The sequence below is a fragment of the Vulpes lagopus genome, chromosome 17 (genome assembly GCF_018345385.1).
Source record: "Vulpes lagopus strain Blue_001 chromosome 17, ASM1834538v1, whole genome shotgun sequence".
In the NCBI taxonomy this organism is placed as follows: Eukaryota; Metazoa; Chordata; class Mammalia; order Carnivora; family Canidae; genus Vulpes; species Vulpes lagopus.
The window spans coordinates 6697191-6720416 of record NC_054840.1 but is presented as its reverse complement, the minus strand read 5'-3'; the positions used below and the strand labels follow the sequence as shown (position 1 = coordinate 6720416).

The following is a 23226-nucleotide window of genomic DNA, read 5'->3' as shown; positions in this document are numbered from 1 at the left end:
TGAAAGATAGGCCGCAGGATAAATATGGGATTCCATAGAATGGACGAGGGCTGAGCCCTAATGTAAAACAAAGTGTGGTGTTTATTTTGTGGTTTAGAAATCATATGGGGTTTGTTAGAAAGGACAAATCAACGTGGAATTCAGAAAACCTAGAAGAGTCCCAGCTAGGCCCTTATCCCTGAACCTGCTTCTTTACCAAAAAATGGGTATAATAATAGTTATTGCATAAGATTATCATAAAGATTAAATAAGATACATAATATAGTCTTCCTACAAATAGAGGGCTATAAAACAATCACATCTTTAATCACATTAGCATCTCACTTACCTCTCTTGTCAACCAACCATCTGTCAACTTTTCATGTCACCAATAATCTTAATAACAAAGTACAAGAAATTATCCCTATTTTATAGGTGAGGAGACAAGGGCTTAGTAAGTGATATGTCCAGTACCAAATAGCTAATAAGTAACAGATACTCTAGTGTTCAAACCAAGAACTGGTGTTCATAAACTCCCATTGCTAAACAAACAAACAAACAAACAAACAAAAAACAGATTTTAAGTAGCTACGTATTGACTTGGTATGGAGGAGAAGCTGATGTCTTTCCTCTAAACTGCATGGCTCCAAATGCCAACCTGAAGGTTATCTCGCACCCAACTTTGGAAAACTCCAGGGACCTCTCAGGCCATAGAGTTTTCATGCTGAAAGGGATCTTAGAGAACAGAGGATTCTAGTCTAATTTTTATCATTTTTCCCTTGAAGAAACTGAATTCAAGTCCTTGTCTGAGTTATACAGCCCATTATTGGGCATATTCAGTGTGAGAACTCAGGTCTCCTGACTCTCAGTTCCATGCTTATCCCGCTTCTTTCAAAAGGTCTGGGCAGATTTACAAAGCTGAAACATTGTACTCTACATCAGTTCTCATTATTTCTGGGTTCCATTAGTAGGCAAGAACCAAGAGCCAAGGAATTTCTAAAGCAACAATTTCTAAAGCAAATTTCTAAAGGGAATTTAATGATAGTTCAAAATGAAGCTTGAGCATTTACTATATGTCAGACACCGTGGTAAGCATATTACCTTCGCTTTTGCAGTATCTTATACACTTTAGTTATTTGAACACTACCTTTATGATATTTGCCAAATCTACATGCCATCCATATAGTTATTAACCTAATATTTGTCTTTGTATCATCTTTAAAATGCTAACCATTTTAGTTCTATCCTGTGCTATAATAGAAAATCATGAAATCCTAGTTATTTTTAAAATACATCATACAAATACATAACTAATAACATTAAAATATTTGTCATCTGTGTCTGTCAAATATTATCACATTTAGATACTCCCAGACTATAAAGAACTATTATAATCCCTGTATATCTTATATTATATTCTCCTATTATATCCCAGTATGTTCTTATTTTGTCACAATATAGAAAACTCAAGCTCAGTTAAATAACTTAACTTTGGTCTCATAGCAGGTATGTAGCATCACCACACTCCAAATCCAAGCCAGGCTAATTGCAAAGTCTGTGCTCCTACTTTACTGACATCAAAAAGTGCTCAGCAGAGTAAATTAAAATCAGAACTTGAGAGATCCTACTCCAACAGGGCCACAGACTTACCTCTTGGTGTGATTGTGTGCAGGGGTAGGTGCGTGTGGTTGGGGAAAACTTATAAGGGAATGACAGCACTATGAGCTTTCTAATTTGAAGTGTTTATTTTCAAAAGTATCATATCTACAGAGAAGTTGAAAAAGTAGCGCAGTGAACACTCCATACCCTGTGTTCAGGAATGGTTACCATTTACATCTGTTTAATTTTCACTGTGTGTGTGTGCGTGTGAGCACACGCACGCACGCATACACGCATACACGCATATGTATGTAGTTTAGTTGGAATCATTTGAAAATAAGCTGCAGATATTAGAATCACTTCGTTCCTAAATACTTTAGCATGTATTCACTAAGAACAAAGACATTCTCCTACATAATTACAATGCCATCACCATATCCAAGAATGTAATAAATACGCTAATATTATCTACTGTAACAGCCCATTTTCAAAATTTCATGACTGCCCCCATATTGTCCCTTACAGCTGTTTTCTTTTTTCCAGGATCTAAGATCGCTTGTTGTTTTTTCTACCTCTTGTTTTTCATTCATTGTCATTTTTGAAAATTTCGGACCAGTTTTCATGAGTCGTTGATACAGGTTAATTTGCCCTTTTTCTGCACATTCTTTCAGAATTACGTGAGAAAAAGTTACATAGACTTCTCAGCAAACAGCAAATATCCTTAAAGTTCTGAATAGATTACGTGATATAAAATCCTGACTATGATATATATTTTAGCAGCCAAATCAACTATCAGTTGGCCAAGAGAAGTAGCCTTGATCTGTGTTAGGTACACCCAATATCCCCCAAATCCTCCATCTGGACTTGAACAAATCCAGATTCATTTGGATTTCCTTAAGCTGATTTAAAATGAACATAATGCTGCTCTACCTTGTCTTCTGTCATTTTATCGGTTAGGAGTCCTCCTCTTAACTCCACGTCCTGTGATGAGTGTGGCACATGCCGCTGGCCAGCCGCTGCCTCTTTCCAGCTTTCTACTAGTTATACATTAGAGGAGGAGGAGCAAGGAAAGGAAGCGGAGTGGTCATTTTTATTAAAGTCCAAATCTAATCTTGGCAGAGGTTGACTATTGAGGAGAATCTAATCAATAAATGCTTTGCCTTCGTGACTTGTAGCTTCAATGCTGGTGCACCAGCAAAAGGAAATGGGAGCAGGTCCCTCTGGCGTAAGTTACGAACCAGGGATGGTCACACTTTAAGATATTTTAAGTACACCAGTAACCAGGGATGGTGAAAAAAGAAATCTTTGGTGTCTTTTGTAGAAGATGAGGTGCTGGGCTGACGTACCGTGTTGTGAGATGACAGAGACAAAGGACATGGGAGGTACATTGCACTCTGCCCTGCAGAGAACCAGTACTATGGTGTTTGTGCTTTAGAGCTGGGCTGTGTGGCCAGAGGCCCTTGTAAGCTTGACTGCTTTACCTGGATGAGCTTTGGAGAGCTACGAACTTGGGTTTGAATCTCAACATTTTACTGGTGGTATTACCTTGCTTAAGTTGGCTCCCAGTGACTTTTCTCTTTGTTTTTTCACCGAATAAAATGAAAGTAATAGAACGCATTGTTTGCTATATGGATTAAATGTGATAGGAAAGTGGTTAGTCTAGTCCATAATAAGTGCTCAGCAAATGTTGGTTGTTGTTATTTTTGCTATTATTATTATTATTGGTATAGTGTTATGTCGAGAGGCGCTTGTAGAATATAGAGTTCTCAAGTAAATCTGCTCTTATGGCTTGAAGCTGTACCCTTCTGTGTCTTCTTTATCATGTTCAGCCCTGTGGGAGCCCAGACAGGGTCAAAATTGGTTGAGCTTGAACTATGTTTGGTGACTGTTGTCACTGGCTCTACTGAGGCTCAGCTGGAACCAGTTCCAGCAGAGGAATTACAACAGACGGTCCCCCAAATCCGGGGATGTTATGAAGAAGCAGACAGTGATAAAGTGAAGGATAAAGGAGACTCCAATTTCATGTGTCTCTTATTTCACCACCGCCCTTTTATTTCTATTATCTCTGCAGGGCAACCCAACGAGTAAATAATTCAGTCTAAACCACAAACTTGAGCCCAGCACAGTCCTAGGTTCTGATATGCATGAAATAAAAGACACTTAGGTGTTCACAAGGTATAAGAATATTGTCTAAATGGAATCACAAACAATAAAAGGTTTTTTTTTTTTTTGGTAGAAAAACATGAGCTAATATATTGTTAGCAATAATAATTAATCTTTATTGAGTTGTTGCTTGTCGCCAGGTGCTGCTCTCAGCATTTTACACGGATTACTTTTTCATCCCAAGGCAATCTCCTTTGTAAACTGGGCTTTGGCGAGCAAAGTTAGCCCAGATAGCCACACGGACGTCAGCGCACAGCCAGCACCTGGCTTTCTGCACCAGTTTCAGCTGGTTCTGCACCCGTTTCGGCTGGGGATGCGCGCTGCCCACTTGTCAGAGCGCCCACGATCAGGAGAGGATTTCTTAGCAAACCACTTTCCAAGCGACTTGACACTGCAGGGAGGAGTCTTGGGGCAACCGCGAGAAAGGAGTTCCCTTCTGATTTTTACCAACCTCGGGTTCCTGAGCCGTCCTTTTAAGAGACGGAATTGGCCTTGCGCGCGGCGTGGGGTCCGGGGTCCGGGGGACCCTGCACCCACCCCCCCCCCACCCCCGCGCAGGGGGCGCGCCCTGGAGCCGCGCGCCCGCCTCCCGGGTTTGGCCAGCACCTCTCCCTGCTCTGTCTCGCCGGGAAAGAGCAATCCGTGCCCCCTTAGGGATGGGCTGAAGCTGCCTCCGGGGCGCAGGGAGGCGGGCCCGGGACCGCGGCGGTGGCCTGGCGCGGGAGGCCCTGCGGTGGCACCTGCGCGTTCCCGGGCGGTGATGGGGCGCTGGGCGGGGGTGATGGGGCGCTGGGCGGGGGTGGGGGTGCGCCGCCCAGGGTCGCCGAGAGATCCCCGCTGAGCCGTGGGGTGGTTCTTCACGCTCCAGACCTGGAAGGGCAGAGTCTGATTACTTCTTGGCTGATCTAATCCTCGTGGTAGATAGCCCTGGCTCTAGGGGGGACAGTCTCCAAGGATAGGAAAGAGCCCCCCCACCTCCCCCCCCCCTTTTTTTCATTATTTTTCTTCCCTTCAGTAACAGACTTCTAGAAGAGGGAGGAGAGGAAACCAGCCCTCCCAGCTTGCTGCATTCCTCTGTCACCGGGCAGGTGCGGGAAGGCAAAGGCGTCCCGGGAACCCCATCCAGTGTGTTGAACTGGGCCAAGCTAGGGGCGCAGGGGGCAGCTGGAGACTCCTTGACCCTGCGGGAGACAAGTGTCCTTTAAGATTTCCGAGTCAGGGGGATCCCTGGGTGGCGCAGCGGTTTGGCGCCTGCCTTTGGCCCAGGGCGCGATCCTGGAGACCCCGGATCGAATCCCACATCAGGCTCCCGGTGCATGGAGCCTGCTTCTCCCTCTGCCTGTGTCTCTGCCTCTCTCTCTCTCTCTCTCTGACTATCATAAATAAAGAAAAATTAAAATTTAAGATTTCCGAGTCAGACTCACCCTCAAGGTACTTGCCTCTTGCCCTCTCTAGACACTCTGGTCCGGGCCACCAGCCTCTCTCCCGGCTGTGACCCCCTGGCCTCCCTGTCCCCATTCTTACCCTACAGTCCCCTTTGACAGAGCAGCCAACAGTGGTTTAAAATTAAACCAGACCATAGCCCCCTTTGCTTAAAAGTATCCAGAGGCTTCCCAGTCACCCTTAGAAAGAAACCCGAATTCTTTTCTGTGGCAGGAGCAGCACGTTTGGTGTAGCTTCCCTGACGCTGGGATCTCTCCTCCTTCTCTTCCTCCTCCTCTCCTCCCCGTCTGCTCAGCCACACTGGTCTCAGGCTTGTTTAATGTGTTCCAGGCTCAGCACCTTTGTACTCCGTGGGCCCCTGCCTAGAGCACTCTGCCCCAGATTAGTATGTGGCTGGCACCTCTACAATCAGATGACAGCGCAGACTCTCTAACCAGGCTTGTTCAGGTGGACGCCACCTCCCTCTTCCAACTCATTCTCGGTCCTGTTACTCTGCTTTTATTTTTTTCATAGCCCTTATGCTTGAAATTTTATTTACTAGTATTTTATAATTAAAACAAAATATTTCATTAATAAAATAATGAATAATAAATGACAATATTATGTATTACATATGTATTATATACGTATTATATACATTATGTGTAATAATGGTTATCTATAACATAATAATCAACGTATTTAATTATTTAAATATTACAATTATTTTAATTAAAATGTATTATTATTTTACATGTCTATTATTTATTATGTTCCACTTTCCCCACCATATTTAGGTTCCATGAATGTGGAGACCTTGCCCATTATGTTATTTCCAGTGCCCGCTAGAGTGGTGGGTACATAGTAGGTACTCAATAAGTATTTGTTTAATAAATGAAGGAAGTTCAAGAAGAGTTGCCACATGCTTGGGTTTTGTTTTTTTAAAGATTTTACTTTCTTACTGCGGGGGGGAGGGGGAGAGAAAACATGAGCAGGGGGAGGGGCAGAGGGAGAGGGAGAAGCAGACTCCCCAGTGAGCAGGGAGCCCAATGTGGAACTCGATCCCGGGGTTCTGGGATCATGACCTGATCTGAAGGCAGGCACTTAACCAGCTGAGCCACCGGGCGTCCACCACATGCTTTCTTGCAATGGGGGAGGAGACATCTGAGGCTGGCATTAGATATTTATTGATTTAACGTTCAATAAATGCGGTATTTACACTGCATTTTGCTAGGCACCAGTTACAACAGTGAACGGAACAGACAGGTCTCTGCTCTTACGGGGCTTACATTCTGTGAAAGATACAAGATGGGTGCTGAGAAAGAGAACACCAGGGGGTGCCCACTTTAGAAAAAGTGCTCAGAAGAATGTTCTTTGAAGAGGTGTCTTTTTAGTTGATACCTGAAGAAGGAGCAGGCGGGGTGGAGGGGGAAAGTATGTGCCACACTTCAGGGAGGAAAGATCTTAGGTTGAAGGATAAGAGAAGTTTGGTTAAAGCAGGGGAGCAAGAGGAAGTGGCAAGGGATGCTATTGGGGAAATAGACAATAGCTATATGCAGTCAGAGCCTTGAAGGCCATGGGAATGAGCTTGGAGTCATGCCAAGGACAATGGGAACTCCCTGGAAGGGATTAAGCATGGAATTAATGTGATCCAGTATCCGTTTTAAGATTACTCATGCTGCTGAGTGAGGGGTGGAATGGATGGGGCACTCATGAAAGAGGAGAGACACAATTGCAAGGCTCTTACAACAGTGCCTACTTGCTTTTGAGCACCAAAAATAATGGTGGTAGCAGGGAAGGAGAAGTAACAAATCCAAGATATATTTTAGTGGCGAAGCTGGACTTTTTCCTAAAAGTTTTAGGAGAGTGAGAGTTCAAGATGGCAGATTGGCTTCTGGATGTTGAATTGGGACGACTGTGATGCTATTTAATGGTACCGATGCTGGATTGTTTATTCATCTGAGTGATAATCTAAGTTCATCTCCCAGACCTCAAGAAGGGTGGCAATAAAATAATCGAAACAGATACATTTTGTTTTACTTTTTAGAAGTTAAACTTTGTCAAATGATTGTAGTTGTCCGAAATAATATAGAGTTCCCATATACCCTTTACCCAGTTTTCCCCAATGTAACATCTTGTAAAACTATAGTGTAATATCACAGTCAGGTTATTGATATCAGTAGTCAAGATACAGAACATTCCCATTGCCACAAGAGTCTCTCATGTTGCCCTTGTATAGCCACAGCTACTTCCCTCTCACCCTTACTGACTCCTAAACTGTGGCAACCATTAATCTTTCCAACATCCCTATAATTTTGTCATTTAATGAATGTAATATAAATGGAGTTAGCTAGGATGGGTAGTGTTCTCCAGAGAAATAGAACCAATAGTACATGTGGATAAATATGAGAGAAAGCGATTTATTTTAAGGAATTGCCTCATGTGGTTGTGGAGGCTTGGTGAGTCCAAATTCTGACCAGCAAGCTGGGAACTCAGGAAGGAGTTGCACATCAAGTCCAGAGGCAGTTAGCTAGAGAATTCCCTCTTGCTCTGAGGAGATCAGCCTTTTGTTCTATCAGACCATTGGCTGATGAGACCCACCCACATTCTGGAAGACAATCTACTTTACTCTAAGTCCACCTATTTATTTATTTATTTATTTATAATTTTTAAAATTATTTTTTTAATATATTTTTTAATTTATGTATTCACGAGAGACAAACACATACACACACAGAGGCAGAGCACAGGCAGAGGGAGAAGCAGGCTCCATGCAGGGAGCCCGATGTGGGACTCATCCTGGGTCTCCAGGATCATGCCCCAGGCTGAAGGTGGAGCTAAACCGCTGAGCCACTGGGGCTGCCCTAAGTCCACCAATTTAAATGTAAATCTCATTCAAAATACTCTCATGGAAACATCCAGAGTAACGTTTGACCAAATATCTGAGTATAGTGGCCCTAACAATTTAACACATCAAACTAATTTTCATAGCATATAACCTTAGAAATTACCTTTTTTTTTTTGCTTATATAATTTTCTTAAGATGCATCCAGGTTGTTGCATGTATCAAAAGTTTGTTGGTTTTTATTGCTGTGTAGTAGTCCATGGTGTGGATGTACCACAATTTGTTGAACCACTTACCTTTGAGGACATCCAGGTTGCTTCCAGTTTTTGGCTATTCTATTTTTTTTTTTAACTTGATTAGGCAAAGATTTCTTCTTTTTTTAAAAATTTTTTTATTGGAGTTCAATTTGCCAACATTTAGCATAACACCCAGTGCTCATCCTGCCAAGTGCCCTCCTCAGTGCCCATCACCCGGTTAGTTTTTGACTATTCTAAATAAAGCCTCTATAAATAAGGTGCTTGGGTGGCTCAGTCAGTTAAGTGTCTGCCTTCAGCTCAGGTCATGATCCGAGGGTCCTGGGATCGAGTCCTGCATCAGGCTCCCTGCTCTGCAAGAAGCCTGTTTCTCCCACTGTCCCTGCCTCCCTCTCTCATGAGTAAATAAATTAAATGTTAAAAAAAGAAAACCTTCTATAAACATTCATGAAAACAAAAACAAAACTTTTTTTTTTTTTTTTTACATGAACATGTCTTTTCTCTGGAATAAATGTCCATGAGTGCAGTTACTGGCCCATTTTATACATGCATGTCTAGTTTTTAAGAAACTCCTATATTACATTCCTACCAGCAATGTGTGAATGATCCTGTTTTTCTCTGCATCCTTATCACCTGACATTGTCACTATTTTTTTTTTTAATTTTTTTTTTTTTTTAATTTATGATAGTCACAGAGAGAGAAAGAGAGAGGCAGAGACATAGGCAGAGGGAGAAGCAGGCTCCATGCACCAGGAGCCCAATGTGGGATTCAATCCCAGGTCTCCAGGATCGCGCCCTGGGCCAAAGGCAGGTGCCAAACCGCTGCGCCACCCAGGGATCCCTGTCACTATTTTTTTGTTTAGCCATGCTGAGAGGTGTGTAGTGATATCTCCCGGCTTTATTTTGCATTTCTTTGTGTTTTTTTTTTTAATTTAATTCATTTAAAAGAACAACAACATGTTTAGATTTAATTTCATGTCATGAGACAGTTACTTTTTTTGAGCATAGTTGACACAAAATGTTACATTAGTTTCAGGTGTGGAAGTTAGTGAGTTGACTAGTTTATACATTATGCTGTGTTCATCACAAGTGTAGCTACTCTCTGTCCTGTTTCATCACTATTATCATTAACTGCATTTGTTACACTCTACTTTTCATTCCCGTGACTTACTCATTTCATAAGTGGAGGCCCAGATCTCCCTCTCCCCTTCACCCACTTTGCGCAACCATCTCCCTTCGCTCTGAAAACCATCATTTGTTCTCTATATTTATAATCCGATTCTGTTTTTTTGTTTGTTCATTTTTTTAAAAAAATATTCCATTTACAGGTGGAATCATATGGTATTTGTCTTTCTCAGTCTGACTTTCCTCACTTAGTGTAATAGCCTCTAGGTCCATCCATGTTGTCTCAAATGGTACAATCTCATCCTTTTTTATAGCTGAAAATAGAAATACCATATGATCCAGTAATTCCACTATTGAGTATTTACCCAGGGAAAACACTAACTCAAATGGATATATGCACCCTTATGTTTATTGCATTATTTACAATATCCAAGACCTGGAAGCAACCTAACTATCCACCAGTAGATGAATGGATAAGGAAAATGTGGTGTATATACATAATGGAAAATATTCCATTTTCTGAAGGTCAGTTTATCAATTTTTCTTTTTATAGATTGTGCTTTTTGATGCCAAGTCTTACTTTTTTTTTTCCTCCAAAGATTTTATTTATTTATTTGACAGAGCATATAAGCAGGGGGAGGAGGACAGGAAGAGGGAGAAGCAGGCTCTTTGCTGAGCAGAGAGCCCAATGTGGGACTCAATCCCAGCATCTTGGGATTATGACCTGAGCCAAAGGCAGGTGCTCAACCAACTGAGCCGCCCAAGCACCCCAAGTCTTACTTTTTGTCTAGCCCTACATCCTGAAGATTTTCTTTTTTTTTCTGAAGATTTTCTTCTATGTCATTTTTCTTCTGAATATATTTTACACTTTATATATAAGTCTGTGATCAACTGAGTTATTTTTGTATAATGTGAGACCTAGATTGAGGTTCATTTTTCCTATGAATGGATATCCAATTGTTCCAGTACTATTTATTGAACAGGTATCTTTCCTTCATTAAATTCCTTCTGCCTCTTTGTCAAAAATTGGTTAAGCATACGTATGTAGATTTATTTCTGGGTTTTCTCTTCCATTTATGTGGGTGCCTGTCTCTCTACCAGTAACACAGAATGTTTACAATAGCTATGTATGGTTTGAACTCAGTAGACTAATTCCTTCCACTTTCTTTCTTTTTTTTAAAGATTTTATTTATTCATGAGAGAAAGAGAGAGAGAGAGAGAGAGGCAGAGACACAGACAGGGGAGAAGCAGGCTCCATGCAGGGAGCCCCATGTGGGACTCGATCCCAGGACTCCAGGATCACACCCTGAGCCAAAGGCAGACGCTCAACCTCTGAGCTAACCAGGTTTCCCCCACTTTCTTTTTCTTTCTGAAACTTGTAGTTCCTTTCCTTTTCTATACAAAATTCAGAATAATCTCATATATATTTACAAACATTCCTTGCTGAGGTTTTGATGGGAATTCCATTAAACTTGTATACCAGTTTGGAAACAACTGATATATTTGCCGTGTTGAATGTTCCAATCCATGAATATGTTCATTTAGTTAGATCTTCTTCGATTACTTTTATAGGTTTTATAATTTTCAGCATATGAATAATAATACATATGCATTTTTAATTTTAGTGTCCATGCATTTGTTGCTAGACTATAAAAGTATAATAGATTTTTGCTTATTTATCATATATCCTACAACTTTGCTGAACTCACCTACTAGTTCTATGAGTTTTTTTTTAGCAGATTTCTTGAACTTACCTATGTAGACAATCATGTCACCTGAAAATAGGGAGAGTTTTATTTGCTACATTCTGACCTACATGACTTTTATTTCCTTTTCTTAACTTATGACACTGGCAACAACTTCTAGCACTGTGATGATTAAGAGTGATATAAGTGGCTATCTTTACCTTGTTCTTAGTCATTGAAGAAAGCATTAGTCTCTCAAAATTAAGTATAAAGATGCTCTTTATCAGGAGGCAGTTCCTCTTCAAACCAATTATTCTAGGACTTTTTAAAAAATCATGAATCTGTATTGAATTTTGTCAGTTTTTTTTTCATCAATTAATATGATCATGTGATTTTTCTTCCTTAGCCTGTTAATGTGATGGATTACATTGAATGATTTGAATCAGAATTGTTTCTCTGGAACAGCTTCACTTGGTATTGAGTATAATATTTTTTATGTATTTCTGAGTTCTTTTTTTCTAGCATTGGGTTAAGGATTTTTATGTCAGTATTCATGAGAAATACCAGAGTTTTCTTTTTGTATCATCTTTGTCTGGTTTTGATATCAGGGTAATATTAGCTTCATCAAATGAATTTAGCAGTCATCTTTCATCTTCAGTTTTCTGGAAAGGATTGTATAAAAATGATGTTTAGTAGGATGCACCAAATAGTTTGGGTCCAGAGATTTCTTTTTGGGAGGTTTTAAATTATAGATTCAATTTCTTCAGTAGTTTCAAGATGATTCAAATGATCTATTCCATATTGGATGAGTTGTGGCAGTTTTGCTTTTTGAGAAAGCAGTATATTTCATCTAACTTGTCATATTTATGTCTTTATTAATATTCCCTTATCATTCTTTTTATGTCTGCATGGTGTATAGTGATATATCTTGTTTCATTCCTGATACTGATAATTTTTGTCTTCTCTCTCTGTCAGTCTTGCTAGAGGTTTGTAAATTTTATTGATTTTTTTCAGAGAAGATCTTTATTTCATTGATTTTCTATATTGTTTTTCTATATTCAATTTTATTAATTTCTGCTCTTATCTTTATTAGTTTCTTTCTTCTGCTTACTTAGGGTTTATTCTGATATTCTGTTTCTACATTCTTGAGATGAGAGATTAACTGATTGCTTTGAGGATTTTCTTCCTTTCTAAGAAACTTAGAATTTAGTGCTATAATATTCCTTCTCAGCGCTGCTTTAACAGTGCCTCACAGATTTTGACATGTTGCATTTTAATTTTAATTCTGTCAATGTATTTTTTTTTAATTTCCCTTGCAACTTCCTCTTTGACCCATGAATTATTTTGGAAGTTTATTCTTTAGTTTCCAAGTGTTGGGAGTTTTTTCTCACTCTGTTATTGATTTCTAAATTGATTCCACTGTGTATGATTTCAATTCTTTTAAGTTTGTTTAGATTTGTGTTATGGCCCAGAATATAGTCTATCTTCGTATGTGTTCCATGAGTACTTCTGTTGTGTCTCTCTTCTGTTGTTGGGTGGAATGATTGATCAATGTTGATTAGGGCCTGTTGGTTGATGGTGTTGTTGAATTCTTCTAGCTCTGTGGTCTAGTTGTTCTATCAATTGTTGTGAGAGGAGTATTAGAGTCTACAACTGTAATGATGGATTTATCTATTACTGCCAAGTAAAGGTAGAAGTCCATGTTGCCCATTGAGCTTACATTGACACCCAAGGTAGTGGGAGGGCTTTTCATTCATGATGGTCAGGGGTAGGATTTCTTCTTCTCATGTGGTGTCGAATGACACCATGATAAGGATGATCTCATTACTGATGAGCAAGGTAAAATTCCTGTCTCTCCAGTAGGCATCTTCTGTCAATACCCTGACAGGAAGGGTAAGGAGGGGCTTTGTTATTTCAAGTAGGGGGGAAAGTCTAGAGTCCCCACATGATTTCCACTGATATTGGTGAAGGGGAGTTTCAGTAAAGTATGGATAAAAGTCCTGTTCCCTACTGGGCCTTCTTTGACATCGTCTTGGTAAAGATGTTAGTTTTGTTTTTTTTGTTTTTTTTTTTTTTGTTTTTTTTTTGTTTTTTTTTTTAGAGCCTGACAATGTGGAAGTGTAGGCTCCCTACTTAGTCTTTGCTGGTATCATTTGGGTTGCAGCCATAATTTTTTCTTTGGTGACTGGCTGGAATAAAGCAGTTATTATGCAAAAGGTTTTTTTGTTTTGTTTTGTTTTGTTTTGTTTTCCTTTCTAAGTTTCCCTTTTCCTTGTCCTTTGGCTAGAGAGAGCAGGTTTTTGAAGGTGAGAGGCAGAGACATAAGCAGAGAGAGAAAGCAGGCTCCATGCAGGGAGCCCAATGTGGGACTGGATCCTGGGACTCCAGGATCACGCCCTGGGCTGAAGGCAGGCACCCAACCCCTGAGCCACCAGGCATCCCTGTTTATTTGTTCTTTAACTTGTTTGTACCCATCGACATTTCTGGGTTGCTGACTTCATTCCAAATCAGGGATATATGAGGCAGTGGAATTCACCACTGCCATTTTTCAGATGTTGAAGTTTCTAGCCAGGTAGCCCTCTATTCTCCACTTTCTGTAGTCTTATGTTTGTTTTATATTTATGTCCAGGATTTTTTTTTTTTATTCCAGGAGGAATAAGGAAAAATATGTCTACTTCATCTTCCTGGTTGTAGAAGGCTTGTTTCACTTTTAAAAGACTTTAGGGAAAGAAACCTAATTAATTATAAAACAAACACAGAGCAAATAAATAAACAAAAGATGAAGTCAAGCCAAACAAAGAACAAAAAAATTTTTATGGCATTTAACCTAACTTTCCCCTGAAGTAACTTCAGTTCTCCCATTCTTTTTGCTTTTTCTTATCTCATCAACACTAGAATTGAGAAGTTACTCTTTTCATCCCCTGTACTTTGGTTCATCATATTTGGGGTGAGATATAGGGGAAAGAAAATGAGTTGGAGGTAGATAAATGTGGGCTAAAGACCATCTCCCTTCAAGCTTCAGACAACTGGATATTAATTGCCTACTCACTATCTTCATGTAATTGTCTAATAGGTACAATATGGATTTTATCATAATTAGACAGAGACCTTGATTTCTTACCTTCCTATGCTCAAATATGCCACTTGCTACTAATGTAGCTTTGGGCCTCAGTATCTACTTCTGTGAGACCAATAGGATAATGCCTACTTCTTGGGTTAGTTAAAACCTTTAGTCTTCTCCAAAGCCAAAGCCAACACTCTTTTCTAGCCCCCCTCATACCTTCCTAGGGACCTCACTCCTGCAGTTATCCACTTTGTCTTGTCATCAATAGAAATCAATTTCCCCATCTCTACTGAATCATTTACTTCACTGGTGTAAAGCACATTAACTTGGCCCATCTCAGGGAAAGTATCTCCCTTAGCTTCCTAGATGTTGCCTCATTTCTCTGTTTTCCTTCATGGCAAAACTCGTCCAAAAAATTGTGAACGCTATCTACACTGTTTACCATTCTTTTCTCCTCAATCTACATTAAGTGGGCTTTTGTCCCTCACCACACCTCTGAAATAGTTCTTTATGAGTTTTCCCACAATCTAAATCTCCCCAAGGCTAAAGGGCAATTCTGTATCTATTGGACCACTCCCCTTTTTCTTGAAATGTTTTCTTCTCTTGACCTCATGACAAATGGACCACTTGAACTCAAAGGCCACTGTCTCTCATTTTCTGACTCCTTCTTCATTTCCAGACTTAATAGTTTTATAGTCCAGTACTTAGTCCTTGGCTTATTTCTCTTTTTATCCACATTCATCCCGTAGATAATCTCATTAGATCTAATGGCTGGTATCCAATAAAATGTCCTGTGATGATAGAAATGTTCTTCATCTGTGCCGTCCAATGTAGTTGCCACTAGCCACATGTGACTATTTAAATTTCAATTAGTTAAAATTTAAAGATTCAGTTGCCTGTTGTACTAACTATACATTTCAAGTGCTCAGTATCCATGTAAGGCTAATTGCTATTATATTAGACAGCATAGAAGTACAATTATATGTTTCTCTTTCCAAACTTCAGATAATACTCAACATCTCTATGTAAATGTCTATAAGTTTTTGTCTTAAGTTAATCCTATGTAAATAGAACTCTTTCTCTACTTCCTTATCTTTAAATTTGCTACACAACAAGCCTTTTCTTGTTCAGTAAATGGCATCAAAATTGCTCCAGGGGCCAATTCACTGGAGAGCTCTGCCCACTATGCCTTCCAAATATGCCTTGAAACTGACCACATCTCACCATCTTTATCACTATTACTCTGGTCTAAGGAGCCACTCTCTCTTGCCTTGACTATTGCAGTAGCCTCTGAACTGCTCTGCCTGTCTCAATTCTTGCTCCTCTGCAGTTCATCTTCCTTATGGCAGCCAGGAAATCTTTAAAAATATTTAAAAAATAAAAAGTCAGAATACATTTCCCAGTTTAAAATGCTCCAATTGCTTTCTAGTTAAAGGAGAATAAATCAGAACTCCTAACCTTACCTAAAAGGCCTGCATGATTTGATTCTTTGCTTATTTTTTAACATCTGCTCCTCCACCTTCAACTTGTTCATTTTGCTGCAGCCACCAAGTTGCTTGAAACCATTAAGCTAGCGCCTTTCTGTCTGGAACAGTCTTTCCAGGATGGATGCCTCCTTCTCATAATTTAGTCTCAATTCAGATATGTCTCTCTCACCTCCACCTACTTTCTCCTCCAATCTACCTCCACCCATCCCCTCCCTGACCACCCTAGCTAATATAGCATCTTCCCTGCTTTCCCTTATTAACATAATTACCCTATTATAATTTGTTCATTGCATTTGTTAATACCTAACCCCACCTTATGTATTTGTCTCCATGTTTATTTTTTGTCTCTCCCCTAATACAATACAAAGTCCTTAAGGGACAGACTCTGTCTATCATGCCCACTGTTGTATTCCCAGCCCCCCGAATATAATCAGTACACCCACATGGTAGGTACTCCTAAAGGACTGACTTATTAACTTTAGGCTTTTCTGGGGGTATTATATTTGTTGATTAATTCATAATTAGGCAATATACACAATTTGCCAGAATCAAGAGTAGACTACCTTATATCAAGAGTAGACTGCCTAGGCCCTGGAGGATTCATACGTGCTTGATAAGGTACTGATAAAATCATGACCAGGTGGGCACGAGTTACCACCACGCGTACCAAGAGACCTTTGGCTGCAACATCATGGGAAGACATGAAGAAGGGGTCCTATGAGGGAGAAAGCCAAAACCTACCAAAGAGTAAACAACTTGAAGGCTTTCTGTGAAAAATGATGCTCCCAAAGCAAAACACAGAAAGAACAAAAAGAAAAAGAAGTATTTAAATGAAGATGTAAATTGATTCATGGAATACCTAAGACGGAATCCACAGATGATTCACAATGGAGAGATGATAGCAACAGATAGTCAGGAGGTAAGGGAAGAAATTGCGGTTGCCTTGAAGAAAGATAGTCAGGAAGAAGACTGAAAAGACAAGCAGCAAAGAAAAATGCAATGGTATGTTTCCATTGTAGAAAACCTGGCCATGGGATTGCAGATTGCCCAGCTGCCCTTGAGAATCAAGATTTGGGCACTGGAATATGTTATCGCTGTGGGTCCACAGAGCACGAAGTAACCAAATGCAAAGCCAAAGGAGACCCAGCTCTTGGTGAATTTCCTTTTGCAAAATGTTTTGTTTGTGGGGAAATGGGACATCTGTCCAGATCTTGTCCTGATAATCCCAAAGGACTCTATGCTGATGGTGGTTGCTGTAGACTTTGTGGCTCCGTGGAACACTTTAAGAAAGATTGCCCTGAGAGTCAAAATTCAGATCTAATGGTCACAGTTCGTCGCTGGGCAAAGGGAATGAGTGCGGACTATGAAGAAATTTTGGATATGCCTAAACCACAGAAACCCCAAACAAAGATACCTAAAGTTGTTAATTTTTGATAGTGACTAGTCCTATCATTTGTTACCACCTCATTGTTAAACATGAACTGGGCCTAATTCACAAATTGGAGCTGGGCTTCCTTGGAAACCTGTGTTGTGGGGCCAGTATGATCTGGGTATGATCGAACAGTTTCCTGAGTGCTTTCCATTAAAGAGTGCTTCTATCACTGGAGAAAATCACTGAAGAAAAGTATAAGATGTTTAAATTGGATTCTCTCAAAGAACATTTTTAACAGAACTGAGGTATTACTGAGTGGTTATATGCTTGATCGTAACAATCATCTTTTTATTTAAAATTATGCATTAATGTGAACTACCCCTAAACAAAGTATAACTGCTTTGCATTTGGAATTGAATTTTTGGAAAAAAAAAAAAAAAAGGAATTGAATTTTTGGTTTTATTGTTTTCTTGGTTCAAAGTGCCAATTTTTTATTAAGAATTTATAAGTTGCCATAAAATCTACTGTATTTTTAAAATATTTAATAAAAATCCATTTGCTATTTAAAAAGAAAAAAGAGTAGACTGCCTAGGTTTGAATCACAGTTTCATCATGTCTAGCTATATGTGATCTTGGGAAAGTTTCTTTTAAACTTTCTGTGTCATGGTTTCCTCATCTATAAAATGCACATAATAGTGTTTCTCTCATAGAATGGGTAAGGATTAAAGAAGTTATTACATGTACCTGGGATGCTTGGAACATTGCCAGGCCCATAATAAGTATTTGCTATTATTATTAATATTATTATTATTTATTACTGAACCTATGCTACATTTCATTAAAGGGCACCTTCATTTCCTAGAAGATTTTCAGTAAGGACATTGGGTTACAAGGGACAATGATGATATTTCAAGAATTTCCTGACTCTGATCAAAACATGACAACTGTTTTATATTGTAGATTTTGTTTATTTAAATAAATATTGATTCTCTGTTTAATCAAGGATACTTAGAATTAGTCCCAGGAAGCAGTTCAAAAATATCATCTCTTGCCCACTTAGAGAGAAAGGGAAGAAAATTTAATTAATTAGTATGGCCTTCCCACAGTGGGGTTACTGGTGGGCAGCTTTAAGCCTTGAAAGAGCTCACAGGACCTTAGCATCCTTCTATTGCAGTGTATGTCTGGTAATAAAAGATCTTGATATTATCCTTAGCCTTGAGAAAATAGGCAGCAAGGCAAGAGGCAGCTTCACAAAAGAACTAGGGACTAGATAAGTAATCATTAACCAGATTCCTAACCCCTCTTTCTAAAATACTGAACATCTACCATAGCTCAAAATTTTACACATCATCACTTCATCCCTGTAACATCATTTGAGTGAGACATTATTTTCATTTACTGGCAAGAAGACTAAGGCTCAGAGCATTGAAGAATCTATCCCAAGCTTCCATGGCTAATCAGTGGCAAAGCTGTTCAAGAAAAGTTTATAGACTATCTTTTATGTGCCAGTACTGGAGGGAGCAGTGAACTAATCAGGTGAGATTCCTGTCTTCCTTGAATCTACGTTTTTATAGGTATTATTTGGTTCCAATTTTAGAACCTATCTTGAGAGCACCTCAAAGTTTTCCAAATGACAACCTATGGGGGATGAGGTGACACATTAACAAATACATCAGAAGAGTGAACAACCACTGTAACAGCAGTCACAAATATTTAATGAACAATTTGTAGGTACTTGTGCTTATAGGTTCTAATAACAGCTGGGAAAAAAAAAAAACCAGACACAATGCCAGAGTCAACAGAACTTTTAAAAAAGATTGGCAAACAAGTGCTTAACAGGGTGGGGCAAGTAATGTAAAAGAAAATGTCTATGCATTGTATCCTTTCAACACAGATATATATTGTGTATTAATCAATTAGACATACTCTTCAGTTTTTCAAAGGACTATGGCTTTGTCTAATTTTCTTAAAACACAAGTCTCTTTGCCTAGCTTTTCTTTTCTTGATTTTGTGAGTGAAATTCTATCTTATTTCCTGCTTCGTATGGGAAAAACTGCAGTACGTATATATCTATACCGTGATAGATGGCATCTGACACTTGGCTTCAGCCTCAGAGAGTAATAGGGAGATGTAAGGTCTGTGACAACCTGGAGAGGCTACTTTCTTATAAGGAGGGTAGTCACTACCCAATTCTAGATGATTTCACCATCCAGGCCCGGGGATTTGTGTTCCCAGATTTGTGTAAGCCATAAGGAAATGGGTGGATTGTTTGTTTTGAGTTCTTCCAGAATTGATAAACCCAAGAAAAAAAGAAAGAGGAGAAAATCTGGGGAGTTTAAAGGCAGGAACTGACTAAGCACATTTTCTTTTCCTTGTATTGTTTCAGGATGGTTCTAGGTCTATAGATTCCAGAAAACGAATCACAACTTGTAGATTATCTATTTGCATGTTATTCACTGTGTGTTTTCCTTCTGTCATCTCTATCCCTCTAGCAAAGCTTTCAAGAGGAACTAAGGGATGGGTTAATGCCCACACTGAAGGGCTAGAAGGGGCAGCTGGGGAACCAATGACAGGATAGTGAATCTGGGGGGGGGCATGAGTCAGCCCTGTGAGTGCCCGCCACCTCAAACCGTGTGGACTCTTGCTTTCTTGCTAATATTGGGGATGTGGATTTGCTTCTAAGGGAACCTATAGTTTTATTTCAAGAAAAGAAGGAGGTTTATAAGTATGACAATTAAGATGAAGTGATGTGAAGTGCAAAATTCCTGCATCTCTTATCCACATCCATTTGGGTGTGCCCACATGCAGTACATGAAAGCTCCCCAAAGGTCCAAGTCTGCGAGATTGAGTGTAGTTGCTCTGAAACAAATTACTAGAACCTTGTTCATTTGTGTATAGTTCTGTATTAATGATGGTTCACATAACTAATAATCTCATTAACTTTCACATTCATAATGAATATAATCTTACAGGGTTTTCACAATACACTCTGAAGTAGGCATTGTTATTCTCATTTTATAAACAATGAGTCTGGTATTCAAATGCAGTTTAGTAATTTGATCAAGATCACGTGATTAGGTAGGGCTAGGGTTTCTTTTGTTTTTTGGTTTTTTTTTTTTAATTTTTTATTCATTTATGATAGTCACACACAGTGAGAGAAAGAGAGGCAGAGACACAGGCAGAGGGAGAAGCAGGCTCCATGCACCGGGGGCCTGATGTGGGATTCGATCCTGGGTCTCCAGGATTGCGCCCTGGGCCAAAGGCAGGCGCTAAACCGCTGCGCCACCCAGGGATCCCCTAGGGTTTCTTTTGAACTCAGATATTTGGCTTCAGATCTTTTTGCTATGACCTGCTATCTTTGCTGTGGCCTGGAAGCTACTTATAAGGGTTGTCATCATGTGATCTATGCCACAGTGAATGGTTGGTGCCGAATGGCCTAACTTATTCAGCAATTAATAACCAGATTCTTGATCATTAAGGGCAGGAGTAGACGGTTGTTTAAACTGCAAAACTATTGTTTCACTTGGTGGAAAACATACTTTTTAATTTAGTTCTACCCACAAGGAAAACACTAAAAAGAGTGGAGTCTAGGTTTCCAGCAAGGTCTGCTGAGGCTGGTATATTGTTCCTGTTTGGATGCTCTGGGGTTCAAATGATCTCTCGGACTTCACCTGGAAATGAGCCATGGCAGGGGTCCAGGGAGATCAAGTCACGGTCTAAGTGCAGTCATGATCTCTGTCTCCAGCCACACCCATGGCTAGGGGAGACTGCTAGGAGCTTAAGGATAGTGTCTTGTGCTGTGATTAAAAGGAAAGAACCCTTGCAGATTGTTGGTGCCAGTTCTGTGGCAGCCAGTGCATTAGCCTATTTCCTTTATTCCTTTTCTTTTCCTTCCTTTAATATTGCCTATAATTGAGTTAATTCAATGGATTTATATAATGGATCAGAAGGAATGAGTGGACTCTTCTGGCTAGCTCAGTGGTTACCTGGAGAGACTCAGACAATCTAAGGTGACAAATCCAGATGCCCAGAGGACCTCTTGACTCCATCCCGAAGGCAGACCGATGGCTACCAAGTGCAGGGCGGAGGAAGTAGCCCTGGACGCTGGGGCTATGACTGTTAAGACTTCTTGGACAGATGCAGTGACCTTAATAGACTTACAGTGACCCACACTGGGAGGTACAGATGAAAAGCTACCCAGTAGCTCCTACAAGTCTAGGTACCATTCCCACCTTTTTGCTCTTTCTTTTAACTGGAGCTCGTGACACTTGGCAATGAGGACAGCTCTCATTAAAAGAGCAAGAGGTCTGCCGAGTGGGCAGCCCCCTGAATCCGTGCCATTCATGTCACGAAGGTTTGACAATCTGTGTGAAATTCCTTTGACAGTTGCGCATCTATGGCAATTTTTCAGTGAGCACTGTCCCAAATTAATTAATCATTGGGTAATTCAGTCTAAATTGAATGGTGCCGCTGCATGCAGAAAAGTTTTGTTTGCGATTTTTAAGTCATCTCAGTTTAAATGAAGTCTATTAAAATTCTCTGTTCCTAACCAGTTTTCAATCAAGGATGCCTAAATGCACAACACTCTGCAGGGCATCTTTCTGTTTTGAGTTTGTGTCTCTTCAGTGTTCAGGGTTAATCATTTACAGACAGTGTTTGTGATATTTTCTATCATTGCCTTCAATACCATTTGCTGCTAATTTGTGGGGTGCTACGGGAGGCTTATGAGGTTGACATAAAAAAGTGGGAGTAAAGATCATGAGGTCATCATTGAGGTCTAACAAACAATGTTCTTCTGTGTTGTTGACCAATAGGTCACCAATAAAAGGACTAGTGTCAGGGAGAAATGGTTCTCATGACAGCTGTTTACCAGACACAGAGGAGTTCTAGGAATGTACTGTCACAAGCAGATGGTGCAATTTGCTGGTGGGCAAGATGTTGACCCAGGTACTCCTTTGTCTTGCAGATCTCTAGGAGGCACAGCCAGCTTCCACTTATTAGCCCCATTCCCTGGAGAAAATCCCCAGTGCTTACACCAAAATTGGGCCTCTGGCATTTTTTCAGAGACATTTGAGAAACAGTGGCAAGACCAGCAAACATAAAAGCAAATCGAATCTCTTTCCCTTGCAACTTGAAATCACCTCTTTCTTTGAGCAAGGCAAATGGATTTGGTGAAGCACTTTTTGGTGATTGATGGGAAGAGGAAACAGTTTTTATTTTTCTTCAGTGACTCGAACGAGCATATCAAAATTGAAGGTTGGTGCCTCAGTGACTCTGTGCAGCAGAGGACTCAGTTTCCCTTAGGAGGACTCCTGTGGGCCTCTAGTGATATTCAAGGCAGCCTCAGAATGGAGCCCTCCTTTGTGCTGGCTACAGTCTCCCATTACAGGAGTCTGCCCCGAGGGCCTGTTACTGCCTTTCCTCTGACCTTTCTTCTCTCCTCTAAAACTCTCCTCCCTCGGGTGGCCTATGCTGACGTGAAGGGGGAAATCGCTCTGCTTTGCTACAGCAAGAGCACAGGCCCCCATCTCTCTTACCCTGACCCAACTGCCAGATTGTAGCCAATCCTCCTTACAGGTGGGCTCTGTTGGCCACACAACAAAGCCTTTGCCTTTATTTTGCCACTGATGGGTGAAAGGTGGAGAGGGTCAGGAAAACATCCTGGTGGACAGGAGAGAGTGCTGTCCTTGGAGTGGGGATGAGCCTTCTCCTTCCATTGCTGCTGCAGCCCTTCAGGCCACCTTGAGCCACTCCGTTATGGTCTCTGAAGGGTGAGGCTCTAAGTTCCTTGCAGGTATGCAATTTTGTCCTTTTGAGACATGTAAGATCACGGCAGGGATAAGAGAGAGATTTCTCGCTGATGGCTTCACACTAAAGGGCAAAGAGATGGTCTGAGTGGTCCCACAGGTAAGAGTCTAGATAATTTCTGATGATTATAGCCCCCCACCCCCTGCCCCAAGAGGAGGCCTAACGCTAGAATGTGATCCTTTGTCCTCATCACTTAGCACCCAGCCTGACTAATCCATTGTCTTTACTCACAGATTGTTTGCCAGTAAGAATTCACTTAGCATTTTAATCCATTAATTTGCTGCTGCAGAGCCGGCTCTGCCTAGGAGATAACTGTTTCAGATGCCAGGGCACTAAAAGATCACTGCTTGAAAAGTTTATTGGGTAATGAAATTTTAAAAATCTCAAATACCAGGTAATGTTTTTTTCTGATTGTCATTGTTGA

General features: G+C 40.3%; 2 protein-coding genes and 1 pseudogene across 4 annotated transcripts in view; 1 reads left to right on the top strand and 2 right to left on the bottom strand.

The window, feature by feature from the left end:
- Window positions 1-2643, bottom strand: part of SLC2A2 (solute carrier family 2 member 2) — a 28698-nt gene extending 26055 nt beyond the window's left edge. For 2 of the 3 annotated variants that reach the window (XM_041731644.1, XM_041731643.1), the window contains exon 1: window positions 2509-2582. Coding sequence is in view for 1 of the 3 variants with exons in the window: in XM_041731642.1 (XP_041587576.1) it covers window positions 2509-2523 (15 nt within the window). In the remaining 2 variants the exon portion in view is untranslated. Of the gene's footprint in view, window positions 1-2508 lie in introns of all 3 variants that reach the window. The other variant, XM_041731642.1, reaches the window with a different exon arrangement.
- A 1190-nt stretch (window positions 2644-3833) lies between these two features.
- On the bottom strand, window positions 3834-14419 carry LOC121477606 (bcl-2-binding component 3, isoforms 3/4-like). The gene is made up of 3 exons (XM_041732061.1): window positions 14352-14419; window positions 5363-5495; window positions 3834-4611 (listed from the first exon to the last, which is right to left on the bottom strand). Exons 1-3 carry the CDS (start codon window positions 14417-14419, stop codon window positions 4024-4026), a joined length of 789 nt encoding a protein of 262 aa, XP_041587995.1. The 3' UTR covers window positions 3834-4023.
- Window positions 14420-15386: 967 nt separating this feature from the next.
- Window positions 15387-17459, top strand: LOC121477380 (annotated as a pseudogene).
- The last annotated feature ends 5767 nt before the right edge of the window (window positions 17460-23226 follow it).